At 42.0% G+C, this 25,677-nt stretch overlaps 1 protein-coding gene across 4 annotated transcripts in view; it reads right to left on the minus strand.

Moving 5' to 3' along the window:
• PRDM10 (PR/SET domain 10) overlaps nucleotides 1-25,677 on the minus strand; it is a 98,956-nt gene that overhangs the window by 11,507 nt on the left and 61,772 nt on the right. For all 4 annotated transcript variants that reach the window (XM_047878933.1, XM_047878932.1, XM_047878930.1 and 1 more), the window contains 10 exons: nucleotides 23,579-23,696; nucleotides 20,158-20,287; nucleotides 18,976-19,218; nucleotides 12,510-12,857; nucleotides 10,899-11,054; nucleotides 4,520-4,699; nucleotides 3,486-3,596; nucleotides 2,333-2,533; nucleotides 1,514-1,657; nucleotides 952-1,122 (listed from right to left, as the gene is read on the minus strand). In XM_047878933.1, coding sequence (XP_047734889.1) covers nucleotides 952-1,122; nucleotides 1,514-1,657; nucleotides 2,333-2,533; nucleotides 3,486-3,596; nucleotides 4,520-4,699; nucleotides 10,899-11,054; nucleotides 12,510-12,857; nucleotides 18,976-19,218; nucleotides 20,158-20,287; nucleotides 23,579-23,696 — 1,802 coding nt within the window. The remainder of the gene's footprint in view (nucleotides 1-951; nucleotides 1,123-1,513; nucleotides 1,658-2,332; nucleotides 2,534-3,485; nucleotides 3,597-4,519; nucleotides 4,700-10,898; nucleotides 11,055-12,509; nucleotides 12,858-18,975; nucleotides 19,219-20,157; nucleotides 20,288-23,578; nucleotides 23,697-25,677) is intronic.

A 25,677-nucleotide genomic window follows, 5' to 3' on the forward strand; every position in this document is an offset into this window, starting at 1 on the left:
AATTAAATTTAATGACCTACCCTTGATCAGTTAAAAGAGATCAAACAAGAGAGTTTGCTTTTAGCTTTTGTCACTATTGACCCACTATAATAGTGTTTCCTAACCTTTTATGTATCCCAGACATCTCTGAAAACCTGGCAAAAGTACAGTCCCCTTTTCTAGAATAATGTACATATACATCATACTCTACAGGCGACTTCAGGGATTCAAAGGTTCCTCCAAAGGCTGAAGTTAAGAACCTTCCCAAAGGGAAAAAAAGGTAAAGAACAGTCAATGACAGTAGCAACTCCCCATTTCCCACTCTGGTATTAATTGTAAACTTTCAGAGACCAAATGATTTCAAAGCAACAAGTTTGTTCATTTGTGCCTTGAGTACACTTCCTCAGCAAAATTAAGTAAAACAATAGTTTAGGGAGGATTCCTTCTTCTAGCTCCCTAATTAGTGAGAATGAGCTACTAATCGTCTGATAGAAGGAACACAGTTATACCTCTGTAGTAATAAGATATTGACTGACACTCAAAACTCACAATTACTCTTCACAACCTCCCACTCATGTTAGTTGTTCGATGCCCACATAGGGACTTATCAAGCTGGTTCCTCACCACATAGTCAACTTTGGTGCTCAAGGGTCCGGAAGAGGCTCCGAAAGAGTTCATATGGTACTGTCCTGCAATGGCACGGGATTACAGCATACACTCGAGCCTAAAATCTCTACACTGCTATTGAGAGGAATCTCTTACACTGCTGAGTCCAGAGCCCTCTATAGCCAGCAGGGGGGGACGGGGAGGGGTTTACGAATGCCTTAGACTCAGAACTTAGGTGCACAAGCACATTCCGTCGGGTCCAGCCCCAGCTCTGAGAGTTGGGTGCTTGTGATGGCCCGCCTGCCATATTGGCTAGTGGCAACATGGCAGGCACGAAGGTAAAGAGAAGTAAGTGTGATACGGTACCGGAGCTACTTGCACCACCTGCAGCTGTATATGCTGCGGTTGCTGAAGACCAGATGTAGACTGTGACACAGGAATATACTGAATTCTCTGGTAGTCCCCTTGCGGCGTCCGGTAATCTGTTGTTAATGTCTGGGACAGCTCTGTCATGGCTTGGGTCAGGAGGTCTGTTGTCTAGAAAAGTCACCAAAAAACACATTAGCTGGTAACACTCCTGCTTGTACAAACTAGCCCTGAGCTCAGATAGGAAAAAATCCAAAGGTGAGAAGATGCTGGAAGATTACCTATATATCTGTATCTATCTCTCTGTGTCAGGCCCAGTGGAGTTACCCTCTCGCCACAGAGGAGCAGCACTGAATATTTCTTGCTACCCCTTGTACAGAGAGCTTTGGAAAGCATCGACTAGGAGACCAACCAACCATAAGCATAATGCCCTGTGCAGAAAATTGAAGGAAAATGGGCTACATTTGCAGCCAATTAAATAGCAGATAGACACAAGCTGTGGAAATGGAAGCTGTGATAGGCACTGAAGGAGGTGAGGTGCCCTCCTCAGTCACACACTTACCACCACAGTCTCTCCAGTGGCACTGTCTGTGGTTAACACAGCTGGGGTAGCACTGATCACGGCTGTTGTCAGTGGTGTATGTAAGGTGTTAGGGAGCTGGGCATACTCTGGATGCTTCTTTCGAATGTGTTGTACCATCTTGGTCTGAAAAATTACGGCAAAACCAAGAATAATTACTAGAATTTGTTGTTTTCCACCCTTCTCAAATGTAAACCCTCCAAAGATTCCTAACGTCTTTAATGCCTCAAAAAAACAACAACAACAAAAAAATAGTGATGCTGACGCCACGCCTGTTCCTCCCAAAGCAGCACAACAGTATGAAAGAGAAAAAGAAAGAGGCTGAAAAGAAATTGAAGATTCATGTGACCCCCCACAATGTCAAGCAAGGTCAGAATACCTCATAGCATCCCCTAATCCACCAATACGTACAGCAATCAATCACAACCTCCCCCCAACCAAGAATGACCCCTTTTCAAGATCTATCACATAAGTTCCTATGTAGTGTTTCTGTAAGCCTGAGCTCATAAACTATGATCATAGAATATTCAAATATCAGACCCTCTGCAGACCAAGCGAAGAGGAAACCAATCGAGTGCTCGGCCTATATATGAGATGCATTAACTGGGGAAATTCCACCATTCTGTTCTCATTTTGGACTTGCGGTCCCTATTCTCAGGAAGCAGCTCCTTAGCCATCTGACCTAGGAAAACAACTCCGTTAGTGCCCCATCAATTCAGAGCAAGTGAATCGCCACCTTCTCTTAAGAGATTCCTTGAATAATGACCTTGATTCAGATGCAGTTAAAGCCTTTCCCCATACCTTGCTGCTGTACTGTTTGGAGCAGTGAGGGCAGCAGACGGGAGGCGTGGCGATCGTGCCAGTGAGTTGGGTGTGGGTGCTCAGCATGGGGTCTGGTTCTCCAGGGCCAGCTGGACGGAGTTTGCGAATGCTTGGTGGGAGCTCAGCCCCTGGATGGTTCTTCAGAATATGGGCTTTTCGCTTGCTGGCACTTTTATAAACCTGCAAATTCAAATGCTCCACCATGAAAGCGGTATGCGGTTCCACTTTCTTACTTAAAGCAAACTAACGGTTCCACTGTTAGGTATGAGAAATGAGAAAAAGCATTCATGTAGCCCAAAATAAAATATATTAGCAGATATATTAAAGGATAATAAGGATATAACCTAAATAAATAAAATAAGAACATAATATAGATATGCTAAGTATCTTCTTGGAATTTATATATCTAAGATAGTAATAATAAAAATACGCTTTACCCTAAAGTTTAAGAGGTGGTTACATAATCACAGAAAAAGGATTGTTTCAAAGGCCCATTCATCCCATTTTGCCTTTCTGCAAAAGCTCCATATGTTTACTAGTACTAGATGCCAAAAAATCCTCCAAAATGGCAAGTCTAATAGCGACTAGTACCTGAAATGATGAATCTACACTTTAGAAAGCTTCCCAGTTTTAAGCTGACACAACTACATTGTATAAGGGAACAATATTGCAATGGAACAATACGTGTATATTCTGTCTTTCTGTAACTGCACAAAAGTAAGAATGAAATAGTACAAAGAGTCTTCCATTGCAAAACTTCTCTACATCCTACTCAATCTTCTAGAAATCCAAAACCTGTATATTTTACAAGGAGGATGATGAACACCTTCACTTTGGAGCTTAGGAATTTGAAATGAATTCATATACTAAGCTCCTGGTAAGCCTCTACCTTTATAACAAAAATCACAGAATGAAGGAAAAGTATTAAACACAAAGTCAACTAATGCTTCAGAAAAAAAAAAAAATTGGCTTAAAATGAGGCTGCACTTCTAGCCCTTTCTCATCTGAATGGAAAACTACCGAGAGACAGGGAACCATCTGTTAAGAGTAACTGCAAGATCCGAGTATGTATTTATACATGCAGACACATGGGCTCTGCACAGGGCTCCCAGAGAGACACGTTGCCTTTTACCTTATCACAATACTGACAAAAGTAATCGCGGTTGGGTTTTATGATGGGCAGAGTTAACTCTGGCACCTCTTCTATCTTCATGTCTGGGTGCCTCTTTGATAAGTGATTTACCTAAAGAGGGGAAGAAGCAAATGAGAAAAAGAGAGCCCATTACAGACAGACACTAACCAAACGCCCCTGGTCTAGACTGCTGGAAGTTGGCATTCTCTGAAGCAGTGCCCCAAAACAATAGGGCATGTGGCCAGAACCAGCACTGCCAGGCCCATCTGACACCAAGCCTTAACAGTCACCATTGACGGGAGCTAACAGTAATTCAGCAAATTACTGAAGGGGAATTGGGTCACTGCAGATTCCATTAACACTCTGACTGGAAGACCCGCTGATGGAAAATTGAAAATTACACTGGCACGAATTTCGTTGTTGAATTCTCCTGATGCAAACCTGTCTTTCATTGTTTAGTGCCCTAGCCTTACTGAGGACACTGAATGAGATGCAAACTCAGGTTCTAAGTTGTAAATAATGCCCTATGCCTTTAGCTGCCAGCAGAAATATATTCTGCCAAAACCGTAATGAGGTCCAAATGAATTGAGGGCAGTGAACTGGCTACCCTAATGTGTCTGCTAACCTGGGTTCACATACCCAGCTTTGAGGTGCAGTTTCCTTTTAGTATCGTATCACATCTGGGAAAGGGAACAGTTGGAGACAAGGAAAGACCTCACCAGAAAATATGTTCAGGAACACAAAAGAGAAGAGGGAAATAAAGTATAAGAGCAGAGATTGAGAAGGGTGAAGGCAAAGAAAACTAGTAATGAAAAGCGACAGAAAAAGACCTCTCCCAAGAGGTCACCAGAAATGAGCTGTGGCAAAGGAGGGCAGGAGGGCCTGAAAAGGAGAGAACCCAGTGAGGCATTATGCACTTCCGGCTTCTCCCCAAACCACGGACAGAACCTACTGACCAATCTCGTACAGGATACTGGACAGAAGCCAGCCCCATAAACAGAAATAGGTGGGTCTGGAAGCCGTTTGGCACTGACCAGCATGCCCCGTCTCCGGAAGCCCATCATACACAGGCGGCACTTGAACGTGAAGCTGTCGTAGTCCGTGGACGTGATACGAGGCTTGAACGTCTTGGAGCGGCTGATGCGGTCGGCTTTCTTGGCCTCTCTCTCAGGATTATGCATCCTCTGCATATGTTCCCGTAGTTTGTCTTTTCGCTATTTAGAGGGAAGTTTTGAAAAGGCAGGGGAGTGGGGAGCAGGGGTAGAAAAGCTTTCAATGAAAGGATTAAAAAAAGCAATACAAGTTCCAAGTAAGCACAACCTGCCATGATGCACCTGAGTTGCTAGGGTGCTGGAGGGTACAAGGACATGAAAAATGACCGGGGATTACTCTGTCCACTAGCAAGTAAGTGTGTCCCACTGAGCCTTGGTCTCTGAGAAGAAGGACTTCATGTGTATGTGGAAGAGATCAAAGGATAATGGAGTAGGTTTGGTATTACGAACCACAAGGTAAATTGATAATGGATGATAAGTAATACTAGATCTACAAAGCCACATGAATGCTCAATTCCCACACATTTTAGCAAATGTTATGATATTCTTCTAAATCCCACATAAATTTAAGAATTTCTCATTTTGTGGATTTAGAGGTTCAAGTAAACAATTCCATGGCCCACTGTGGATGGAGCATAACGGTCTAGGTCACAGATCTTAGTTTGATGACCTCATCTAGTGATACATGTTGATATGAGTCCGTAGAGAGAAAATCAGGCAGAGCCCATCCCGAGTAAAAACGAATTCAAACAAATGCCACCTCCCTTATCCAGCGTGGCTCTCTTCTCTCACACATATGATTAAACTGTTACTGGTCTTACAAAGTTTTTTTTTTTTTAATGTTTATTTATTTTTGAGACAGACAGAGACAGAGTGCAAGCAGGGGCAGGGCAGAGAGGGAGACACAGAATCTGTGTCTCCCTCCAGACTCCGAGCTGTCAGCACAGAGCCCAACATGGAGCTCAAACCCACGAACCACAAGATCATGACCTGAGTCAAGGCTGGACATCCAACTGACTGAGCCACCCAGGCGCCCTGGTCTTATAAAGATTTTGATCCTGCTCACCATAACAGTCCTCCCTACATTTCCGTATAGGGACTTTTATTTAACCACTGCATTTTTCAGTGCATTTAACAAGTATTTCTTGAGTGCCCACCACGTATCAGGAACCACGCTGAATTCAGATTTCCAAAGCTCGGCACCCCTCACCTACCTCTCCCTTCTACACGACACCCAGCTGCTCTTTCCTCCTACTGTCACCCACCTAATTCCTGGAAAGCCCAGGAGAGAATCTGAGAGTCTCCTTATTTGCAGTAAAGTCTGGATTACAAACCCTGCCCTAAATAACAGTATTTATCTTTAGTCTCTTTAGATACAGTGATCAAAGTCACCGCCTCAGACTTCTGTTACGTTTCTATATTCACCAATTTCCCCCACCTATTCCCTTTAAACAAGCCAATTTATTTTTACTGAATCACTGCCTAAATCCAAAAGCCTACTACTAGTACTTCTCTGTGCTCTGCATGCAGAGACAGACATGTTTGCCGAAGGACAAATCTCAGCAAGGCTTTTCCGTCCTAACAGCCCTAACACCAATCCATTATGCCCCTACTCTCTCCTCCTGCCTAAATCTTGCTGCCGGATCACCAACTTTCCCAAACACCTAGCCTCCCAAGCTACAAATCCCAAGCCCTCGTTGTCTAACCATCAGCCTTTCATCCAGACACAAAGTCCTACCAATTCTCCCTCAGACGTTTGTTTTGAATAGGGGCCCTCTTCTCCGTGCCCACTGCCTGTACCTTAGTTCAGCCCAGCTTTAAAATGCCTCTGGGTTGGGGCGCCTGGGTGGCGCAGTCGGTTAAGCGTCCGACTTCAGCCAGGTCACGATCTCGCGGTCCGTGAGTTCGAGCCCCGCGTCGGGCTCTGGGCTGATGGCTCAGAGCCTGGAGCCTGTTTCCGATTCTGTGACTCCCTCTCTCTCTGCCCCTCCCCCGTTCATGCTCTGTCTCTCTCTGTCCCAAAAATAAATAAATGTTGAAAAAAAAAAAAAAATAAAATAAAATAAAAAAAAAATAAAAAAAAAATAAAATGCCTCTGGGGCGTCTTTATCCCTCTCTCCCTCCCTCCTCCTCCTGTCCCTTTCTCTAGCAGGCTAACTCTTCCCCACCCTTTCATGAATTCAAGGGTCACCTTATTTATGAAGTCTCTCCTACACCCGGAGTCAGAGTTCATCCTCATGGCATTTTATTCTTTTCTTTATTACAGTAGCAGTAATAATGTTTTTAAGTGCTATTTATTTAAGTAATCTCTATATCTGACATGGGGCTCGAATCAAGACTCTGAGATCAAGAGTCACACGCTCCTCAGACTAAGCCATCCAGGTGTCCCTCTAATCTTCTCTTTAAACTGAGAGTTCCAGGGGAGCCTGGGTGGCACAGTCGGTTAAGCGTCTGACTTCAGCCAGGTCACGATCTCACGGTCCGTGAGTTCGAGCCCCGCGTCAGGCTCTGGGCTGATGGCTCAGAGCCTGGAGCCTGTTTCCCATTCTGTGTGACCCTCTCTCTCTGCCCCTCCCCCATTCATGCTCTGTTTCTCTCTGTCCCAAAAATAAATAAAGACGTTGAAAAAAAAAAAAAAATTTAAACTGAGAGTTCCTGAGGCGTCTGGGTGGCTCAGTCAGTTAAGTGTCCGACTTTAAGCTCAGGACATGATCTCATGGTTCATGGGTTCAAGCCCCTGCATCAAGCCCTCTGCTGTCACCGCAGAGCCCGCTTTGGATCCTCTGTCCCCCTCTCTCTGCCCCTCCCCCACCTGCACCTCCTCAAAATCAAATAACCATTAAAAAAAATTTTATAAGAAAAGAAAAAAACCGGGGCGCCTGGGTGGCTCAGTTGGTTAAGTGACCGACTTCAGCTCAGGTCATGATCTCGCAGCTTGTGAGTTCAAGCCCCACATTGGGCTCTGTGCTGACAGCTCAGAGCCTGGAGCCCGTTTCAGATTCTGTGTCTCCTTCTCTCTCTGCCCCTCCCCTGCTCATGCTCTGTATCTCTCTCTCTCAATAATAAATAAACATTAAAAAAAATTTTTAAAAAAAAGAAAGAAAGAAAAAAAAAAAACCCTGAGAGCTCCTAAAAGCCGGAAGGTCCTGCCTTGTCTTTACACGTGCTGCCCTCATGGAGCGTGTAGTAGGACAATTACAACTCAGTATAAGTGCTATGACAAGGTTATAAGTAAAGGGTCCTAGGGGAACACACAGGAGAAGCAGAAGTACTTCAGCCAGTGGAGGGGAGGGCGGCAAGAAACGCCTCTACGAAGTGCCATCAGCTGGGTGGAATGATGAGAGAGTTGGAAAGTATATTTCAAGCAGGGGTGGGGTGTAAAGGAGAGCAGATGCAAAGCCCCCAGGAGAGGCAGCATGCCACACTTAAGCAAAGCACACAGTTCAGTAGAACAGAGTACAAAGTGGAAGGGGGAAATGCAGAGGTAACTGGGAGCCAGATTCTGTTTTTAACCAGAGGGTAGGGGTGCTTGGGTGGCTCAGTCAGTTAAGTGGACAACTTTTTGATTTTGGCTCAGGTCATGATCTCACAGTTCATGGAATCGATCCCTGCAACAGGCTCTGCTTGGGATTCTCTCTCCTCCTCTCTGTCTGCCCCCCACCCTGCTGCTTGCACAAGAGCACACACACACACACACACACTCTCTCTCTCTCTCTCTCTCTCTCTCCCTCAAAATAAATAAACATGTAAAAAAAAAAACCACTAGAGTTTATTATTTTTTTATTGTAATTCATTGGTGGGGGGAGGGGCAGAGAGAGTGGGAGACAGAGGATCTGAAGCAGGCTCCGTGCTGACAGCAGAGAACCCAACGCAGGGCTGGAACTCACAAACTGTGAGACCATCACCTGAGCTGAAGCCGGACATTCAACCAACTAAGCCACCCAGGCGCCCGAAAAAAACACTAGAGTTTAGATGACACACAAGGTTACAGTAGTTTCAAGTGTACAATTTAGTGATTTGACAACTCTGTATATTCTGTTATGGGAGCCAAATCTTGTGGTGACTTTGTTAAATTAAGTAAACTTTATACCCAACATGGGGCTTGAACACATAACCCTGAGATCAAGAGTTGCATACCCCACTGACTGAACCATCCAGGTGCCTTGTGGTGACTTTTAAGTGATAAGCACTTAGGAATCTATCTAGGTGGCTATTAAAATTAAAGGGTTTTGGGGCACCCAGGTGGCTCAGTTGGTTAAGTGTCAAACTCTTGATTTTGGCTCAGGTCATGATCTCATGGTTTGTGGAATCAAGCCCCATGTCAGGCTCTGTGCTGACAGCATGGAGCCTGCTTGGGATTCTCTCTCTCTCTCACTCTCTCTCTGCTCCTTGCCCACTCGGGCATACTCTCAATTTCTCTCTCCCAAAATAAATAAATAAACTTTAAGAACATTAATTAAAATTAAAGGGTTTTTCTGAAGGGACATGGCATCAGATTTGTGCTCTAGAAAAATAACTCACTGTAGTCTGAAAAATGGGTTGTAGGTACATTGTGCTTTTATAATGTGTCAATCTGACTAAAGGGAACTAACTACATTTACACGGATCCCCTTCCCGTGTGGTTCCCAGTTAGTCTTAGCTAAGAAAGAGGCTCGCGCCAGACTGCAAGGTGGAAATGAAGCAGCGGCCATGAGGCTGTGGGTCAGATGCAGGACAGCCTCACTCACCCTTGTTGTCTCCCACTAGGTCACCAGCCTTCTTCCTGGGAGCAGGTGCTGCTGGCCAGTCCGCGTTCACTAACACAGGCAGCACCAGCCTCCCACGGACAGCACCAGCTCTCTTTCCTGAGCCTGGTGCAGGTGCCTGGGTTCCCAGACTCCCAGGTAAATTCCCATTATCTACCCAGACCAGGGCTTCAGAAGGGTGCCTTAGTGACTCTTCTCTGATCCTCCAACTTTTCCTGCCAGACTCTTACTTCTCTTCTTCTATAATGAAGTTCTTATTCCCACAAGAAAATCCTTTACCACACAACTCTAGTGGGTTTGCTTCTCTGATTGAACCCTGTGTAACACACTGGGTGAAGGTAAAGGAGAACATGAAAGCAGCAAGGTGTTTTACCTGCATGGTGTGAAAATAACATCTGGCACAAAAGAGATTATGAAAAAATATGGAATGGATAGGATGGATGGATGGCCAACCGGTTAACATCATAAGACAGGGATCCTTCCTTTTACATATACTGTTGGTGTTGTTTTTTAATTCAGAAACAACAACAAAAAATACTAGGCCCATTTACACCTTTCACATTAGTTCTAAACCATGCTACTGTATACTGAAAGCTATCAGGATTATATTCCACAATATATCAACTTAAACTCTGAAAATTACTCCCTATTTCTCTTTAATGTCTACACATTCTATGTAATACAACTTTTTCAAATTAGTTTTTCCTTCCTGCATCCACTTCTGATCCTTTTCATTTCTATGACAGCATGACATACAACCACATTACTGGAGTTTCTCTATTGAATGCAAACCATCTGATTTCCCAGCGAAGAACACTTTATTATTTCCACATTTACTTGTTTAATTCTTATCTGATTCTCCTGTAGGTTTTTCCTTTGCTTCTTCTAAATTCCAGGCAGGTAACTGATACTTATTATGTCTCATTTTATTTTTTAAAAAATTTTTAATGTTTATTTATTTGAGAGCAAGTGAGCAAATGGGGGAGGGGCAGAGGGAAAGGGAGAGGGAGAAAGAGAATCCCAAGCAAGCTTGCTTAGTGCAAAGCCCAATGCAGGGCTCGATCCCACAACCCTGGGATCATGACCTGAGCCAAAATCAAGAGTCGGACACTCAACCAACTAAGCCACCCAGGCACCCCGATTATGTCTTATTTTAATCCTTGGAGTCATTACCATTCCCCTAAAGTTGTCTAAGCCATTCAGTGTTCTACAGATTTCCCACCTCCCTTAGATGAGAGTCCTACGACTTTCAGGGCTCAATTACCAGGCCCTAATACTTCATAAGTGCTCAATAAAAATCTCTTGATTTGGTAAGTAAATGTATTGTTCTCTTAGGAATTCCTCAATAGCAACTTAGTTCTGTTCATTATGCATTTAGATCTTTTAAGGAGATGTGGTATTACTCTATTCAGCAATTTGAATTAATTATTTGGAGAAATTAAGGTGAGTTTTTTTTCTTAATTTTATAATAATAACTAAGTCAAACATGAGACATAAAATGCATTTCAAGTTCAGTTCTTTGTAAGTAGGTGATTAACTGATGAAATGAACAGGCCTTAGCTAGACATAATTTCAGCAGCATGAGAACTACCTTAGGCTGTTCCCTGCTTACATACCTTGAATTGCTTTCCACATGTGGAACACAGGAAATCTTTGCGGTCCGAATGTCGGAGCATGTGGAGACGCAGTTTGTCAGGACGACAGAAGGCCTTGTCGCACTCTGTACACTGGTAGATCTTTTCCGAGTGGAAGCTTCGCACGTGTTTTTTCACCTGGCAGTTAGAAGACACGAAAAAGTCAGAGGACTCAAGCACCAAATGAAATGACAAAAGGTGGCTTATCAACACTAGAGGGAGCCAAACGCATTACCATGGATTTTCATCAACCTGGCGGTGTAATCCAATCAGATGTGATTGATAATTGGCCTCAATCACACATAGTATCCCTGTCACAAAGAAACAGAACAAGTAGCCAGAAAGCCTTACAAATCTTAACCTGAATTTGAAGAAGAGGAAGAAAGAGTACTTGCTTAGTCAAAGCCCCGATCACATAAGACCCATTTTTCCTTCTCTCTCTTTAAGATTAAAAGCAAGCAGAGTTCCTTTGGATTTAAATGAATCTTGCTAAAAATTATCTGCAGAAAGATAAAGAAATAATTCTTTCTCACTTTTTCCTGCCTCCAACATGTACAGAAGTAATTTAGCCTCTTTTAGTAATTGGTCCTTTTACATCTTTCTATTAAATCACGTTCTGAAGAATAAAGACATGAATTGGATGACATAAAATATATTATGCATTTATGAGAAAAATACAATCACCAGCATCATTTCTCCTTAATTGAGACTTATTCCCTATACTTTTAGATAACTTAAATAAAGGAATATGACCTCTGAACTCTCTTAGCCATAAATATCCAATGAAGGAGAGTTATGAATGAGAGCTAAGTAGTCATATCAAGGTATTTCTGTAAGACATTTTGCTTCGTTGTTTTTGAGTCTCTTTTGCCATTAGATTCTGCCTTAAGCCACTTGCTAATTGCTTGTGTGAAGTGATAAAATTACCAAGAGTCCCAACACTAATAAAACTATGATCTTTTATTTGGGTAATTTTTTTTAAAAGAGAATATTTTTCATTAGATATTTATATTTAATTACTCATTGACTAGCATAGAACTAGCATATCATCACTTGAAGTCCAAATGAAATCATGAATATTCTGGAATTTATCCTCACCTATTTTGCTCCAGACTATAGTCCAAGGAAGGAGGTCAGTGCTTGACACAAAAGTATATTATATACCAACTTTCTCTTTGTTTCCTTCCAAAATGCATGACCTTAGTAAAGCAAGACAGGATACCACAGTAGTAGAGAGAAAATGTTTCCAGGCCAGGAAATGGGAGTATGTCTTCCACAGGCTCTCTATATTTTATGAGTAGAGGGTACTGGCAAAGATTAAGAAAGACTTTGTAAAAATTATAATCAGATCTGGGTATTTGTTACTTGTAATAAAACTTAAATGTTTAAATGCCAATGTCTGATTTGGACAATTGAGGGCCATAATAATCTTTTGTTTATCAAAAGCAGCTTGATTGAAGAAATACTGTCCTCAACCGTAACGTTCAAAGAAGGGATGAAAATGCAGGCGACAGGCAGTCTCAATTTCCCAAACATCGAAGTGTCTCTTACCAAAGAAGAAAGTGTACAGGAATCTCAGGAGTAGACACTCACCTGGATAAAATCTGGGAATCGTTTCTTACAGGTTGGGCAGGTGAAGCAGCCATCATTGATATGAATGGCCACATGATCCTTCAACAAATCAAGGCGGTCAAAGGATTCTGGGCAAAAAATGCAAGAATAAGTCTTCTGATCTGAATGGAGCTTCATGTGGCTCTCCAAGGACGCACTGCTGATGAAGCCCTTGTTACAGAGATCACAGGTCAGCGGGCAGTTCCCCTCCCGCCCGTGGAAGCGCAAATGTTGGTCCAGTTTGTCCTTTTCACGGAAGGCCTTCCCACATTGCAAACACTTAAAAGGCCGGAAGGACTTCCGGATAAACAGATGCTGAAGAGCTGCATTCTGAAAGACACACACAAATTAGATTATTTAGTGAGGAAATCAAGTGCAGAAGCAGCTCACACCTTTATAGACAAGTAGGATGATCTCTGCAGTCAGACTTTCCATAGAAATTCAACTCTGGGACACACAGTTGAAAGAAGTCTTTCAGGGGCGCCTGGGTGGCTCAGTCAGTTAAGCGTCAGACTCTTGATTTCAACTCAGGTAATGATCTCAGGGTTCATGGGATCGAGATCTCAGGGTTCAGGGTTCATCAGGCTCTATGCTAACAGCATGGAGCCTGCTGAGGATTCTCTCTCTCCCTCTTTCTCTGCTTCTCTGTCTCTCTTTCTCTCTCTCTCTCTCCCTCAAAAATTAAAAAAAAAAATTTTTTTTAAGAAAGAAGATTTTTCTGGTGAAGACATTAAAAACAAAGCCAGTCCCAAATGCTGAAAAGACAAATTTCTTTTATGTCTTACAATATTTATGGATGTTGGGGGGACGGGGTGAAAGAATTTAAGTAAGATCCAAAAAAGAATTCCCAATCAAGGATTTGTATAAAAAAATAAATCCCCGAATGGAGTAGAATAATAGAAGATTTATTAGAAATGATGTGGGATAAGTCACACACGCATTAATGAGGTTGGAGCAAGTCAGCCAAATGTTACTTGCTGAAGCTCTTGAGAAAAATAATTAGAAGCTTGATTAAAATGTTTAGGAGGAAATAAAAGATATAAAAAGGACTGAAGGGCAGTACTTGCCAGGGGCAGGGGAAGGAGGCAATGGATACAGGGTTTCTTTGAGGGTGAGGGAAATATTCTGGAATTATCATGGTGATGGTTGTACAACTTTGGGACTATTCTACAAGCCACTATAAAAGGGTGAATTTTATGGTATGTGAATTATATTTCAATTCAAGAAAAGAAACTTGAGAGAGAAATGAAGGATACAGATTTATATGAAAATGTTTATTCATGACACAAGATACATGAACACCCATCATAAATGGAATATGTGTATTTGACCACTTCCTACTTAGAAATTGCAGAAGACAAGTTCTCAGTGTAGCTAGTTAGTTCCACTGGTTAGAAGGCCATGCTAAGAAAGTTAAGCTTATCACTTTGTTCTCTGTCTAGACCAGCCAATTTTTTTTTTCAGTCACAGACCGCACTTCTAATGTTGATTAGCTATCTTGTAAATTCATGCAATTGTTACAGGGAATCCTAGTGGCAGAATATGGATGGATATTCAATGCAAATTCATCACTACCGCTGGAAAAACAGCTCATGGTCTACTGAGAGCAGATCAACAGAATCATCTTTCACACAGAGAATTCTGAATCAGTATTTTAGTTATACTATAATGAAGACTCATTCATTAGTTCCTCAAAATGCCAGAGAGAATGCTCTAGAGAGCTAGGAGAAGGAAAAATAATCCTTCAAAAAAATATATCTGTGAGTGGGTATGCTTATGAAACTATGAGGGAATAGTAATTGAAGGGTTAAAGGAGACCTTAACGCATTATTTGTGCGATGAAAAAAGTACAAGGAACCATGCTTAACCCCTTACTTTCAAATTACTTACAAGAAGCAATGTCTAAACTGAATTTAAAGTGAAATCATCATTCGGGGAAAAGCAAAATAATTATGTTTTAGTTAGTGGAAATTCTGAACACAGTCACTCTGTGACAGAAAACTTCCTCTTCAGGGGTCTTTCACAGGGCTGGGAGAGACATTTTACCTACTCATTTATCTCAGGTAGGTATTTAGAAATTCTGTTGTCTTCCCAAGTTGACTGAGGTTGCTTCCAGACTGCATCATATTTTATTCTCCTTTGTATCCAAATCCCTTGACATATAGCCTAGCTCATAGGAAGTGTTCAATAAAAGTTTCAGAATTAATGAAATGTATTCCATATGAAAATCAAGATGAATTTTTTCAAGGTCTCTTTTATAGGATCTGCAGAGATCTTAAACAGTAGCCCTTTTTCACATCAGCCACAGAGCTTTCTTGCACTGTTATACGGTTCAGCAGTTACCTAATCTTTTTACTCTGCCTGAACAAATACTTATTTTACATAAAAGCTTACACTATTCTGGCTACTTCTAAAACTTAATGGAAATATTGCAAATAAACAAATACTATCCTGAGGTTCAGACATTCAAGATTTAGAGTGCTTTTGGCAGGTAAGAATCAGTTCCTTTATCCAAGTTCGATAAGGTTTCCAAGGGCAGACACAATGTACCACTGATCTTGGTCCCACTAGCGATTCCATTCCTTTTTGGGGGCCAAATCCAGAACTTGATTTTGTTTTGGACTATTATGCTAATAAGTCTTCTGCCATTCCTGATTAGCAAGAGTGTCCTCAGACACTTGACCACTGACCAGCCACCGGGCTCCTCATTCTTAGTTCTGTCCACAAACCTTGTTCTTGTCATCTTTCTAATCCCCATGAAGCCCTGAAGACCGTATTTCTCTGATCTAATAATCCTCATGTAATCCACACAGCACAGGGCAGTGAAAGTGCTGAAAACTGTCCCCACCCCAACCCACTTCCAGGCCACTTGTATCCTCTGTAGTTCAGAGCCATGCTGGCACATATTTCTAGAGGAAACCACGAAAAGTGGCAGAAGCAGCACAGATGGATCCATTATGGATCTTCAGATCCCTGAGTTGCCATCAGCCAACCATGCCATACGATTTGGTATATAAGATCCTCAAGGGTACCACAATGTTATGGTTGCTAAAACCTGTGATAAGGGATTCAACCCACAATGAAATGAGATCTTAGGTGTACCTGAGTGGCTCAGGTGGTTGAGCGTCCAACTCTTGATTTCAGTTCAGGTCATGATCCCAGGGTTGTGGGATCGAGCCCCACATCCAGCTCTACAGTGAGCATGGAGCCTGCTTAAGATTCCCCCTCTCTCCCTCACTCTCCCTCTGCTTTTCCCCTGCTCACGAGTGCTCTCTCTCTCTCTCTGTCTCTCTCTGTCTCTCAAATTAAAAAATAAAATAAGATCATTTAAAAATTAAAGGGCACCTGAGTGTCCCAGTCGCTTAAGCATCCAACTCTTGATTTTGGCTCAGGTCCTGATCTCATGGTTCTTGAGTTTGAGCTCTGTGCTGGGTCACACTGAGAGTGCAGAACCTGCTTGGGATTCTCTCTCCCTCTCCTTCTGCCACTCCCCTGCACTCACTCACTCTCTCTCTCAAAAATAAGTAAATAAACATTTTTTTTTAATTTTTAATTAAAAAACTTTTTAATGAATTCTGAGACAACATTCTTTATAGACAAATACCTATAATGATTCTCAAGTTTGATATTAATAGCTAAAGGAAACTTAATTTAATTGATCAATTTGCATATTATTTTGATCTTGACACTAAAAAGAAATAAATCCTGTTGACTTTTTTTTAAGTTTTATTTTTATTTTTGAGACAAAGAGACAGAGTGGGAGTGGGAGCAGGGCAGAGAGAGAGGGGGACACGGAATCTGAACCAGGCTCCAGGCTCCGAGCTGTCAGCACAGAGCCCAATGTGGGGCTCAAATTCACAAACTGCGAGATCATGACCTGAGCCGAAGTCAGACGCTCAACCAACTGAGCCACCCAGGCACCCCTGTTGACTTTTTTAAGTAGGCTCTACATGCAGCATGGAGCCCAACTTGGGGTTTGGACTGACAACCCTGAGATCAAGACCTGAGCTGAAATCAAAAGTCAGATGCTTAACCAACTGAGCCACCCAGGGGCCCTGTTTGTTGGCTTTTTAATTAATTAATTTACTTTTAACTTTTCTCTGTTTTCTACCCGGCTTTCAAACCCATTGGTGAACTAGCCAACAAATCTCACTCTCCACTGTCCTTCACCTGGCACCCCACTAGGGTCAAGCTACTATGTGCACTGTCCCATAACATGCCCGTGTGTTGGCCTTTGATCCTATGGCCACCATCCACAGAAACAGCCTACCTTCTTCCCGTCTCTCTCCCAGATTGTTTAAATCTCACATCATCCATGAACTGCTGCATCCATATTCCCTGACTGCTTCCTCTTTCTTTGGCCTTCGTAGCTTCCCAGTTTTGGTAATAATTACAGGTTACACTTTTAAACTTAGCACTCAACTGTAAGCCACCTTACATGACCATTATCTCCCTAATTGGACTATAAGCTCCTAGAGGACAGGACTCATGTGAAACTTGTATTGTGCCCCCAGCACAGTGCTGAGCCTATAGTCAGATCTCACGACTATCCCACAAGTGGTTCAAGTTGTTGTAGAGCTGGAAGGGACCTTGGAGATCGCTTGGTCCTACCCTTTATTTTGTGTAGGAGGAATCTGCTGCCCACAATTTATTCACTGACCTATCTGAAGATCAATTGTTGCTCATTAACTAATTAGCATTCACTGTAGCAACCAAATTGTAGTTTCCACCAGGATTTAGCACGTACAGGTTGCAAAGAAGAGCAGGTCAGGCAAACACTTAAATAACATTCTGTTACATGAGACACAGGAAACAAACCTACCTGCAGCTCCAACTGAGCAGGCAGCATTAGAGGAGAGAAAAATAGTTACATTACCAATTGGATTGGAAGACTTCCCTTCAGTTGGTCATTACCAACCTGGATAGAAAAGATGAAAAAATACATAGCCCTACTTTTTAGAATGTGTAAAAGGAAAAAAAACAAAAGCTCAACTAAGACTGACCTCCAGAAGCCACATGCACATGGCTTTGGCTTTGACACAAGGAACCCTGTACCTAAACCAGTCACCCAACTCACTGAAGAATGCAAATATGGTTATAACCACACTACGCTTGTACAACCACAACTTCACTACACGTGTGGGCTTTGAGGTTGGTTTTTTTCCTTCAAAAAAAATTAAATCTGGTAAGCATTTCTCTGAACTTAGTAAAAATTCAGAATGGCCAAAGCAGAAAAGACAGTAATTGAGCAGGAGAGTAAAACGAAGATTGAGAAATAATGTAGAATGACAGATGGGAAGGTATTAATTCACAGCTTTTTGCCTTTCTGGTCTATGTTTATGTATGTTTACATGTCCTTTTGAAAGAATATACATGGAGCCAAGAGTATTATGTGTTTCCATCACAGGACCCTTAAAAAGGATGTTTGAATACTATCACACAGCTCAAAGTGTTTAAATGTACTTTTACATGAAGGCATGGACTGAACTATTTTTCAAGGTCCCTTCTAGCCCATAGGCAAATGAGAAGTCCAAAAGAAACATAAGCTAAAACAATCACCTATCTAGAAATTGTGAAGCCTGAGAAGTTATACAGAAAAATCCCTCTTTCTATCCACATATAAAGTACAATAAAAGTATATACCCTGCCGCCACAGACAGGGGTATAAGTAATTGTCTTCTGGATGTAAATTGGTCAGCACATGCACTTATCCTGCTCTCCACATGCATCCCCTGCAGCAACTAACTCAGACTCTGAGGCTATCTGTGAAATAAGACTAACACGCATCTGATCTGGAAGCCAAGGAGGTCCTGTGGCCACATGGTCTAAAGTCAAGACACAGGCCACAGAAGTGAGGCACTGACCAACTCTGAACCTGGAGCTTAAACTTCAAGCTGTCCTGGGTGTGTAAAGCGTACCTGCCATATCAACTCGGCCACGGGTCCCTTTGTGTTGACGAGTAATGACATTTGCCAGTCAGTCTCCCCTTGGAAACTGTAGACAACCAAGTTCATTTACCCAGAATTAACCTGAGAGCTCTCATTAGTCACAGATCAGCCTCGCTGTAAATCACAGATACAGCTTCGCTGTAAATCATTATTATAATTAAGTGGACTTATTTCCCCATTTCCAATCTGTGAGTTTAGGGATCCAGAGCATGATCCTATTTGAACTATTCTTGTCCCGAAGCTGCCAAGAGCCAGCCTTCTGTGTCATTACTAAACTGACGGGATCTAGGACCAGCCATTCCAGCCCGTCACAGGACACAAAGACATTGAGAAGTACTGAATACGTTCTTCCGAAATAAGGGAATCAAGCATGTGGTAGGTTAGATGCAGGATTTCGAAGTGGATGGTGAATAATAAGTCAGGAAACGTGGCGCCTCGAAAGCCAGCTGACTGGAGAAAGGGCAGCACCTCATCAGGGAGGAGCCGCGCTCCCCACTTACTCGGATACGCTTGGCTCTGCGCATGTCATCGGCCGTCAGAGTGCTCTGGGCGGGCAGCGCGCTCTCCTCATGCTGGGGCTGCAGATGCAGGCTGTGAGTCTCTGGCTCATGCTCCAGAGAAGGCTGGGTGTCCTGTGGCAGCTGTGGGATGGGGAGAGCAGTCTGCTCTGGTTGATCCAGCCCATTCAGAGTCGCTGGCTCAGCCTCATCAAACTGCTCCTTGGTGGAAAAATGTAGCAAGTCCTGAAATTGCAGTAACCAGGAATTATTTCTCGACCTAGGTAGAGACTCGTGCTACAGAGATCGTCAGCTAAGATTCAGAGTTCCTGCATGATTTTTTAAATGGCTAGAGTCATGATACCCAGAAAAAAAAAATATTCTCCTTCTGGGAAAACCATCCCCAGGCTGTGAAAACTAGGAGATATTCCAGATCACTTCTTGAGGAAAGGACTCTAATGGGAGAACTCTTCTGGAATACAATCATTTCAACTGTTTCAATGGATTAAACAGGGTTCCCCAGTAATATCTCCGATCAATCTCAAATCTTGAGGGCAGCAATGTTGGGTTTTTGTTGTAACATTCAAGAATACGTTCTTCTTATGTGGTGTGTGTGTGTGTGTGTGTGTGTGTGTGTGTGTGTGTGTGTGTAATGGAGTATTACTCGGCAATCAAAAAGAGTGAAATCTTAGCATCTGCGACTACGTGGATGGAACTAGAGGGTGTTATGCTAAGTGAAATTAGTCAGTCAGAGAAAGACAAATGTCATATGACTTCACTCCTATGAGGACTTTAAGATACAAAACTGATGAATATAGGGGAAGGGGACAAAACATAAGAGACTCTTAAATGTGGAGAACAAACAGAGTGTTGCTGGAGGGGTTGTAAGAGGGGGGATGGGCTAAATGGGTAAGGGGCATTAAGGAATCTACTCCTGAAATCATTGTTGCACTCCATGCTAACTAACTGGGATGTAAATTAAAAAGTAAATAAATTATGAATAAAAAAAAAAAAGAATACGTTCTTCTTGCCTTTCTCCGGTCACCCTTTAAGGAACAGGTGGCAAAGCACTGGCATGGCAGAATGCTCAGCCTCTGGGGGGGTGTTTGTACTGAAACCTGGTAATTGCTCCAGGTCCCCTAAGCAAGCATCTGACAAGGAAGGAGCTCTTCCCTCGCCCAATACCTGTGTCGTGTCATCACACTTTTCCCCATTTTCGCTGGTTATTTCCAAGCGGATAAATTTTGGAGGGCGCCCTGGCCGTCGACCTGGGCCAAATCGCCTCTTGCCTCGTCCCCTTCCTCTGCCTCTTGTTCTGGGGACAAAAGATTGGGTTATAAACAGTCATGGTTACACAGTTCTCACTAACAAATATTTCCCTCGATGGTCCTGATGAGCCCTGAATCTTGATTTTCTCTCATTTTACTACTTGTCTTGATTCTTTTTCTAACAGGAACAGTCGTTTTGATAATATACACTTTCTAAACGTCTCATCCTTGCCATCTAGATAGCTCTTACATTATTCAGGAAAAAAAGGAGCTATAAAAACTCAAAGCAGTGACACCATTTCATTATTGAAAGTTCTGGAAGCACAAACATATCTCTGAAATGCCATGAGAAATGCAGACAGGACAGAACGCGCTAAGCCTTATAACCATTCCTAGAAACAAGATTCCATTCTTTCCTTCTTGTCTCCTTGCTTCACTTCCTATTCCTTCCAAGAACTGTGGCTGGATTCAAAAGAACTTTCTTGTTTTACCATAAGCTTCTGGAAGCTCAAAACAAACTTCTAATTCAATTGTTCCATAACATGCCTAGTAAACACCAAATCAATTTCATCCCCTTTAATAGATTCCTAGCATACAAAAATTCCTTAATAAAACGAATTCAGAAAGTGTATCATTAAAATCTCTTTCAGAAGATGTGTGTGTGAGGGGATTAAGAGTACACTTACTTGATGAACAGTGAGTAATATACGGAATTATTGAATCACTATGTTGTACACCTGAAACCAATATAACACTGTATGTTAACTACATTGGAATTAAAAGAAAAGGAGATGTGTGTGAGAGATATGTATAAAATTAATCAGATCATGTTTTATTCTTCCACTCATCTATTTCACAATTTAACAAAAATTATATGTTGTCCCAGAACTTTTAAAAGACTCCTTACTATTGAAAATTCTGAGCCTATGCAAATGCAGAGAGTAAGACCAATGTGCCCATTACCTAATTTCAATCCTTAGCAACTCACGGCTAATTTTATTCCATCATATTCCCACTATTTCACTCATACACACAAACACCCATTAGATTTTTTCTTAGTTACTTACTACTTTTTTTAGTAAGTAGGCTCCACACCCAATATGGGGCTTGAACTCATAACCCTGAGATCAAGAGTCGCATGTTCTACTGACTGAGCCAGCCAGGCGCCCCCATTAGATTATTTGTGAAGTGAGTCCCAGATGTTATTTCATCCGTAAATATTTCCGTAAGCATCTCCACAACATAAAGACTCATATTATGGAGCGCCTGGGTAGCTCAGTCGGTTAAGCATTCAACTTCAGCTCAGGTCATGATCTCATGGTTCAGTTCCGCCCCGCGTTGGACTCTGTGCTGAGAGCTCAGAGCCTGGAGTCTGCTTTGGATTCTCTGTCTCCCTCTCTCTCTGCCCCTCCCCCACTCATGCTCTGTCTGTCTCTCTCTCTCTCTCAAAAATAAATACTTTAAAAAGATTCAGATATATCCACAATACCATTATTACACCTTAAAAAAAATCTGATAGTTGCTCAATATTATTAAATCTAGTCAAAGTTGAAATTTTCCTAATTGTCTCAAATTTCTTTTTAACAGCTAGCCTACAAATATCTTTACCAACCATGTGTCACGCTTGTGCTAGGCAATAAAGACAAGTTCTATATGACTGTTTTTACCTTCAGAAGTCTAGTAGAGGTGGCAGGCACATAAACCAAAAATCACAATAAAACACAAAAAGTGCTATAATAGAGCCATGAACAGAGTTCTAGGGACACCTGACAGAAAATGACTCAACTCTCACTGTGTCCTCCACCCACCTCAGACATTTACTCCCATGGTCATATCCTAGACCTTGTTATCCTCAATAAGTGCAGAGCCTCCCGCCTTACACCAATTCTGTGCATCGTCCACTCTAACGCTATCTCTAGCTTTCCAGCACACATCCTCAAATACCTGGACTCAACAATCCTTCTATCTCACTACCACCTACAATCTAGTCCTTGTCACCTATTTGCAGTCTTAAGTCTTCTTGATGTTTTCCCTCCCTTCTTTCCACCCATTAAGCAAAGTCGTTCGCTGTCAGCACTCCCTCGTGTATGCTCTTGATTGCCATCCCTGCTCCATCACTTTTGCTGTGTTGCACGCGCTTGGGAGAAACTACTGTGCAATCCAATTCCCCAGCTGCTCTGCACTGACATTATTGCAGCAAATGGAGCTGGAAAATGACACCCAGCATGCTAGTGGTCTTATTTTAATGTCATGACCATGAACCTCAAGGGAGCTCTTACCTTGCGGGCAGTCAGGCTGTACCTCCCTAGAACACTGACTTTCTTACTTTCCTAAATGCCTTGTCACACCATCTCTTCTCTTTTCAAGTCCTGTAAAAGCTGGCAACCCTACATCTGTCCCATCACCCTAGTCCAACGTACTCTCGTTCTTGAACTGAACTGTTGAAATAGCTTCCAGCTGGCCTCCTGTCCTCACTCTTGCTCCAATGAAAGCAAAAGTGACATTTTTTTTTATCCAGCATGACATTTCAACACATAAATTCACATCACAGGTACTCCCTGATCAGAACCATTTAAGACTTCTTATCATGCTTAGAATAAAATCCAAATTTCTTACCATTATCCACAAAGCCTACCTGATCTGGCTCCAGCCTACCCCATCCTATATGATTCTCTCTGATTTATTTCTTTCAGACAGTGGAATGAAACCTATGATTTAGTTTGATGAAGAAATCCTACTTCTGAAAAAAAGTTTACAAATCAAAGTTGCAGAATGTGCTATCTTAAGAATTCCTATCCGAGAATCTCAAGTTAGGGGAGATTTAACTGAGGGGGAAGGATCTCCTATTGCTGGGTATCTGGTCATGCTGGAAAAGAAGTAAATAGTAAATGAGGATGGGGGTGGGGCAAAGGAAATGACAGATAAGAAACTTCCCTCAGTGGGGGCACCTGGATGGTCAGTCGGTTAAGCATCCAACACTTGATTTCAGCTCAGGTCATGATCTCACGGTTCATGAGTTTGAGACCCATGTTGGGCTCTCTACTGACAACACAGAGCCTGCTTGGGATTCTCTCTCTTCTCTCTCTCTGCCTCTCCCCTGCTCTCTCTCTCTCTCAAATAAATAAACATTTAAAAGAAGAAGAAGGAAGAGGGGGAGAAGAAGAAGAAGAAGAAGAAGAAGAAGAACGGGAAATAATTTCCCTCAGCAGCCCACCTGATTACCTGTCTATACACAGAAACACTCATTAATTTACAGACAATGAATGTGGACCTTTAAAACTGGAAATGAATGTGGACCTTTAAAAACTGAGTTGGTGAAACTTTCTCCCTCATTATACCTGCTAAACACATCCAGTTTTTCATCATGGGAATTGAGATGCTGCTGCAACTGCTCCGAGCTTATAAATCGGCGGTTACATTCATAGCAGGGCCAATTCTTCTCCTGCTCGCGAAGAACTGTAGTCACAGGAGAGAAATCATAGAGGCTAATGATCAACAGACAGCGATAAACTCAAGTGCCCAGTACCTCCACCAATGTCATCTCACAGGTAGCCCAGTGTTCATAAACATAGTGTCTGCTGTTTGCATCACTGTTTTGTGATAAAATCAAAGGCTACAGTTTGACAAAGAGTAGTTGTTAGGATCTTATTTTCTTCTACTTTCATGTATGACATCAAAGAACAAACTCTGTCATACTACCCTTTGACACCTCCCCAACAGACACACACACACACACACACACACACACACACACACACACACACACAATACCTCACCACACCGGAAAGGCAGAAATGTGCTACAATGGAAATCTGGATTCAGATACCTTAGTGATTCAGATCCAGGTTTTATAATTTGAAGGCACATTTTGTCACAAAAAAAAACCTTAAAAGTCAATGCTCAATAATAAAATGTTACAGTATCTACTAACTATCTACTAAAGTTGATTACTGGCACACCCGATCCCAGCAATTCCCACCCTGAATACACACCCCACAAAAATATACACAAATGTTCGTGAAAGACATGTAGAAGAATGTTCACAGTGGCACTTTTCAAATTAGCCCAAAACTGGAAACAACCCTGTTGCATCATAAAGAATTTGGCTGGCTTTTATCCCTGATTCCTGGCAAATTACCTGTAAGTCTTTGGAATTTCCCACGTAATAGGAGTGTTTGTTGTTATTCGTTGTGGTCTTTGACCATACCTGAGTTTCTGCTAATATGAATTAGGATGGGGGCTGCCTGTGCCAGAAAGCTGAGCCATGTGATTACAGGGTTGGGGCTTTGAAACAGGTGGTATCAGCCAGGGAGCAAGAGCTGGAGAGTAAGTTCAATCGTGTGCCCAAATGATTCTATCAACCATTCCTATGTTGTGATGCCTCAATAAAAACTCTGCACACTGAAGCTCAGGAGAGTTTCCCTGGTTGGAAATCACATATCAATGTGCCAAGGAAGTCACATGGCCTAGCGACATGGAAGCTTTGCATTTGGGACCCTCACAAACCCTGCCTTCAGTATGTCTTCATTTGCCTGGTCTTGATGTGTGTCCTTTATAATCCTAAGTATAGCACTTTTCTGAGTTCCGTGAGTCACTCTGGTAAATTATCCAGCCTAAGGAGATACTAGCTCCCTAAACTGTAGTTAGTTGGTCAGAAATACAGGTAGCATGGGAACCCCAAGCTTGCAGATAGTGTCTGAAGTGAAGAGAGTCTTGTAAAAGACGTGGCCTTTAACTTGCAAAAACGTAATCTAACCCAGGTAGTGTCAGAAGTGCACTGTGCAACCTAGATTTTCATCTACAGTTAAATAGATAAATGAATTATGGTATATTCATACAAGAGAACACCAAATAGCAATGAGGATGAACGAATTACAATAATATACAACAATATGGATAATTGCACAAATAAATGTTGAGCAAAATATTCCCAGACATACATCATATAATTCTACTTATATGAAATTTGGTAACAAGCATATTATATCTGTGGTATCAGAAGTCAGGAGATCCATTGCACTTGGGAGTAAAGAAGAATTGGAAAAAGGCACAAGGGACTTCCAAGGTACAGGTCATGTTGTATTTCTTGATCTGAATGCAGGTTACATAGATATGCTCACTTTGTGAAAATTCATCAGGCTGTATACTTATGATTTGTGCATTTCTCTGTATGTAAATTATACTTCACTAATATTTATATCAAAAACAAAGTCAATGCCTGTCTTGCTAATGTCCTCAGAGATGATTAAATCTAGATAGAGATCATCCTCTGGTCTAGGTTCTAATTTAGTATTTGGAGGTTTTCATTATATTAAATACTGTTTTCTAGCACCCACAAAAGAAATGTAAACATGTCCCTGTTGTTTGATCCTAGAATTAGACAGGGATATGTAGCTGGAAAAACAAAACAAAACAAAACAAAAAAATACTGGAATAT

This window comes from Prionailurus viverrinus, chromosome D1, assembly GCF_022837055.1.
Source record: "Prionailurus viverrinus isolate Anna chromosome D1, UM_Priviv_1.0, whole genome shotgun sequence".
Lineage (NCBI taxonomy): Eukaryota > Metazoa > Chordata > Mammalia > Carnivora > Felidae > Prionailurus > Prionailurus viverrinus.